The 5,555-nt window shown below is 36.5% G+C and overlaps 1 protein-coding gene across 8 annotated transcripts in view; it reads left to right on the plus strand.

Annotated features, from left to right (window-relative positions):
* Nucleotides 1-5,555, plus strand: part of LOC130165624 (peripheral plasma membrane protein CASK-like) — a 37,999-nt gene that overhangs the window by 21,438 nt on the left and 11,006 nt on the right. For all 8 annotated transcript variants that reach the window (XM_056371046.1, XM_056371045.1, XM_056371048.1 and 5 more), the window contains 6 exons: nt 581-702; nt 780-857; nt 987-1,067; nt 2,131-2,319; nt 3,142-3,220; nt 3,971-4,056. In XM_056371046.1, the coding sequence (XP_056227021.1) occupies nt 581-702; nt 780-857; nt 987-1,067; nt 2,131-2,319; nt 3,142-3,220; nt 3,971-4,056 (635 nt within the window). The remainder of the gene's footprint in view (nt 1-580; nt 703-779; nt 858-986; nt 1,068-2,130; nt 2,320-3,141; nt 3,221-3,970; nt 4,057-5,555) is intronic.

The following is a 5,555-nucleotide window of genomic DNA, read 5'->3' on the forward strand; positions in this document are numbered from 1 at the left end:
AACCTTAAGAGCAGTCGGAGAGAGAGGAAAATGTTTTCTCATTTCTTCTCAGGGTATTGATGACCGTGGAGCTTTATTACTATGTAGGCTACAAATACTTGTGAAGTTTATATGTCAGATTAGAATTTTCTTTCTTCACTTATCACATTGTATATTTTTGCACTTTTACATTTGATTATATTTCTATTTTTTCTCGGGCCTACTGCCCCTAACCCATCCTTCACACTGTGACTTTCTCAAATGACTTTCTTTTGATGTTGTATTGACGCCATGTACCGCTGTTTCTCTGGTTTTGCTGCATGTGTGGGCGATGCAGCAGGTACTTGGGGTTCAATAGTTGTGAATGTTTGTGTGTGTTTTCTGTTGTGCCGTCTATCGTTTGTGATTATTTTGGTCTTTTGTTGTTGTTTCCCTGTATGTGGATGCGTAACGGGTGGAGTGTCTGTCTCGTTCAGTGTTTGCATTTTGTGTTGTGTTGTATGTTTGCAGAGATTGCTTGGTGTACTTGTGAATGCTTCTGTGTGCTTGCAATTCAGTCTACATTTATTTGAGTGTATAACTTTGGTGTGTGTGTGTGTAGGGGCAGTATCGCAGGTTTTGGACAGTCTAGAGGAGATTCATGCACTGACGGACTGCAGTGAGAAAGACATGGACTTCCTGCACAGCGTCTTCCAGGATCAGCACCTCCACACCTTGCTAGATGTGAGTAGGTGTCATAATGAATCGAGGCTCGGGTCATTATGTGTATTTGAATTATATTTATTTACCTGTTGTTTCAGCTTTATGACAAAATCAACACCAGGTCGTCTCCTCAGATCAGAAATCCCCCTAGTGATGGTGTGCAGAGAGCCAAAGAGGTGAGGAATTTGCTGCCAGCGTAGTTCTCGGACCAGTAAAGTGATGTTCAGTGACATATTTTTTAGTCTGTTAGGTATTATGTGTGTGCCTGAGATTCATACCTCTTTCTTGTTATTTCTCCTCACCAGGTACTGGAAACCATCTCCTGTTACCCAGAGAACATGGAGGCCAAGGAGCTCAGGAGGATCCTCACACAGCCGCACTTCATGGTGTGATGTTACTGAAGCCAGTGTGCGCGTGCATACACACACTTAGTCACTGGCTCAGGTTGCTTTGTCAGTGCGTGTGTGTGAGAGATTACAACCTAGTCAGAAGTAGGGTGTTTTGACAATCCACATAACTCCCTTGGCCACAAAGCTGCTTAGCACCTGAGCTTGGCGAGCCCTCCGGCAGGGAAAGACACAGAGAGTTGGAGCTGTAGGGTACATTTTTGGGGTCTGTAATTGCTTTCCCTAAAAGAGTGTAGCCAGTTTGTGGATAAAATGGTATAATGGCAATTAGTTCAGTGAGAAACTTTTTGTGTGGGATGCCTGTTTTGTAGCTGTACTTTTTTGATTAACTGTCATAAAATGGCCCAGTCACACCCTAGGTTTGCTTCAATCCAATTAGGCTGTCCTGCTCTGACTTCATCCTGCCACACACTTTAACTGTGCTGCTGGCAGAACTGGCTGGCTGTTGTGATGTATTGTCGCTCTATGTGGTGTCACTCTGATGTGATTTTTTGGCAAATGCAGACGTGTTTGTAGTAAAACCACACAGTGTGCCAGTTACAGGATTAGTGGCCAAAGAGGAGGATCAGTGTAAACTGCACTATCCCCGGCCCTCCCTTCTTCACTGGGGTCCCGTAATATGTACAGTATCAGTTTTATATACATGAGATTATTTGGGAGCATCGGTCGGTGGGAGAAGCTGTTTGCTTAGTTAGTTTGTAACGGTGTGGTGATGGGATGGTTTTGGTCAGATGTGGTTTTGAGTTGGGCTGCTCCTCACAGTGGCCATTCTCCACACCCTTGGGAGAAGGTTGACTGCCAGGTGGTGGGAGCTTGTCTCCCAAACCCTGCTAGTCTTTTGTGGGTTTTTTTTTCTTTCTTGTAGTCTATGTTGTGGAGGGGAATTGGTGGGAGAAGTAGAGAGGACATGGTTATGGTTGTAGGTGGGGACTATGGTCATGTAAGTGGCTTAGATTTTTGGGGTGAAAAATATATTGTAGACATAGGATATGTTCTGGTGGGTCCTGAGAGTCTTAATATTTGTCTGTCTGTGTACATCCAGGCTCTGCTGCAGACCCATGATGTGGTGGCCCATGAGGTCTACAGTGATGAGGCGTTGAGGGTGACCCCTCCACCCACCTCACCGTACCTTAACGGAGACTCCCCGGACAGCACCAACGGAGACATGGACCTGGAGAATGTTACCAGGGTTCGCCTGGTCCAGTTTCAGAAGAACACTGATGAGCCCATGGTGCGTAGACAAATTCTGCTGCCAAATGTCAGTTATGTGCTGTGTACAAGTATGTTTCACCTTCACAAGGTACTATAGGATCTAGACTGAAGTTATTGTGTGTGTGCGAGAGAGGTAGCATTCCTTTTGCACATAGATCCTTTTCAGAGCTGGTGTCTTCAGTGATCTGATCATGAATGTAGAGTGAGCACTTGGATCTCACTTCCCTGCTTCATATGCAAACAATCAGTTATGTGTTGTTTATGTATTTATTGTAGTGTTAATGCCATAATTTAGAATTCACGCTTGTTGAAATGGGGCACCAGTCTTCTCATATCAGAAGCTGTGACTTCCTGGTCTCTATGTCATGGCTAAACAGCTAATGATACAATGTCTATGAATGAGATTAAATATTTTGACATTAACCCAGTCAAGACTGGCCTACTATGAGTTGTGCTGTAGCTGGAACGTCCTGTTATCACGGTGACTGATTCAGCTCTGGTGGAGTTTGTGGCTAGCAGCTTAGAGTTTACATGGCTGCAGAGCTGGGACTCTGAGGAAATTTCTCAGCAACGTGTGAATTAATCACAACTGTTTTATTTCCTGGGGGCTGGTGCATGTTTCAGGACAGGATTTGCACCTTGGTGAGAATCAGTCCTTTTTCCTATATGAGAAATATTGTTATAGACTGGAGATTTTGCCTGGTGTCCAATCCTCTCTGATAAAAGCATGGACTGTTTGTAACTCTGCACAGCTCTTACAATGAAATAAGGTTATATCCATTTGAAGTGTGTTGTGGCATTGTTACATGTTGTAAGTTTTCCCTCTGCCTGTCTCTTCTAGGGCATCACCCTGAAAATGAATGACCTCAACCACTGTATTGTGGCCCGCATCATGCATGGTGGCATGATTCATCGACAAGGTTTGTGTGATGATGTTGTTAAGCAGAGAGATAGTAAAAGAATAGCTTTCATGTTCTGTTGTCATCCAGTTGAGTGTGAACTCTTACAGAAACAGTAGAATATGTTGGTATGCCCTTTGTGTCTTCTTGGTGTATTTGTTGAAGTGTGCAGATGGGGAATGCCATAACTGACATTATAGTTTTTAAACTGTTCCTGGGTTGATTTTGCTTTGGATTGTTGAAGGATCCACTGTGTCTTTATTTGAAGCTTTTTGAGTGATGGTAGGAGGTTTAATATTAAAATCAGTTGATATTTGCCTGTATTCATAGGCACTTGTGGAAATTCATAGCAAATAAAATTGACTTTGGTCTCATGATTTAGCTCCACAAGTCATTTGGTTTATGTACATGTTCTTTAGCATACTCTGGCATGCTGCCTTGTGTAGACTGTGAACTTTTCTTCCATTTGCTTTGGAGGATTTTAGTAGGTCCCCTGCAGTTTGTTCCTTTTATTGTTTTGGTTATCCACCCCTAGGTTGATTCTTAGTGTGTCCAGGTATCTGAAAACAGGTAAATCTGTGTGGCTTGGAATGTTTTGAGGTCTTCTGACAGATGTTCCCCTCTTGTTGTTGAAGAAACATAATTCAATGATTGTTTGGTAGATTTATGTAGTATATTTGAATCAGCAATGAATTGTCACTCTTCCTTGTATTAGCTGGTGTTTCCTGCTTAATGAAGAGCCTCTATTAATCTGTTATTTCTCCTCTTCAGGGACTCTGCATGTAGGAGATGAGATCAGGGAGATCAATGGCATCAGTGTTGCCAATCAGACAGTAGAGCAGCTCCAAAAGATGCTGGTGAGTTATATGTCAGTGCCTATCAGTTTGAAGTGTTGTACATGACTGGTGAGTGCAATAAAACAAATTACCAGGTGAAGAGGCTCATGTGTTGTCCTTTCACAAAATTAAGTTTTAAGTTTTAAGTTTTAAGTTTTAAGTTTTAAGTTTTAAGTTTTAAGTTTTAAGTTTTAAGTTTTAAGTTTTAAGTTTTAAGTTTTAAGTTTTAAGTTTTAAGTTTTAAGTTTTAAGTTTTAAGTTTTAAGTTTTAAGTTTTAAGTTTTAAGTTTTAAGTTTTTTAAGTTTTAAGTTTTAAGTTTTAAGTTTTAAGTTTTAAGTTTTAAGTTTTAAGTTTTAAGTTTTAAGTTTTAAGTTTTAAGTTTTAAGTTTTAAGTTTTAAGTTTTAAGTTTTAAGTTTTAAGTTTTAAGTTTTAAGTTTTAAGTTTTAAGTTTTAAGTTTTAAGTTTTAAGTTTTAAGTTTTAAGTTTTAAGTTTTAAGTTTTAAGTTTTAAGTTTTAAGTTTTAAGTTTTAAGTTTTAAGTTTTAAGTTTTAAGTTTTAAGTTTTAAGTTTTAAGTTTTAAGTTTTAAGTTTTAAGTTTTAAGTTTTAAGTTTTAAGTTTTAAGTTTTAAGTTTTAAGTTTTAAGTTTTAAGTTTTAAGTTTTAAGTTTTAAGTTTTAAGTTTTAAGTTTTAAGTTTTAAGTTTTAAGTTTTAAGTTTTAAGTTTTAAGTTTTAAGTTTTAAGTTTTAAGTTTTAAGTTTTAAGTTTTAAGTTTTAAGTTTTAAGTTTTAAGTTTTAAGTTTTAAGTTTTAAGTTTTAAGTTTTAAGTTTTAAGTTTTAAGTTTTAAGTTTTAAGTTTTAAGTTTTAAGTTTTAAGTTTTAAGTTTTAAGTTTTAAGTTTTAAGTTTTAAGTTTTAAGTTTTAAGTTTTAAGTTTTAAGTTTTAAGTTTTAAGTTTTAAGTTTTAAGTTTTAAGTTTTAAGTTTTAAGTTTTAAGTTTTAAGTTTTAAGTTTTAAGTTTTAAGTTTTAAGTTTTAAGTTTTAAGTTTTAAGTTTTAAGTTTTAAGTTTTAAGTTTTAAGTTTTAAGTTTTAAGTTAAAAGTTTTAAGTTAAAAGTTAAAAGTTAAAAGTTAAAAGTTAAAAGTTAAAAGTTAAAAGTTAAAAGTTAAAAGTTAAAAGTTAAAAGTTAAAAGTTAAAAGTTAAAAGTTAAAAGTTTTAAAGTTAAAAGTTAAAAGTTAAAAAAGTTTTAAGTTAAAAGTTAAAAGTTAAAAGTTAAAAGTTAAAAGTTAAAAGTTAAAAGTTAAAAGTTAAAAGTTAAAAGTTTTACTTACTTACAACACAAAATAAATTACCCAAATAATGAACCAACACACAACATTATTTACCAACCATTGCAAGCTACTGTGCATTTTTGCTCTCTCTGCAGAGACAAATGAGGTGTAGCATTACCTTTAAAATTGTACCCACTTCTCAATCAGTCTGTCTTGTGAGGTAAGGAGTTAAAAAAAATTCACACACTC

The sequence above is a fragment of the Seriola aureovittata genome, chromosome 24 (assembly GCF_021018895.1).
Source record: "Seriola aureovittata isolate HTS-2021-v1 ecotype China chromosome 24, ASM2101889v1, whole genome shotgun sequence".
NCBI classification, from domain to species: domain Eukaryota; kingdom Metazoa; phylum Chordata; class Actinopteri; order Carangiformes; family Carangidae; genus Seriola; species Seriola aureovittata.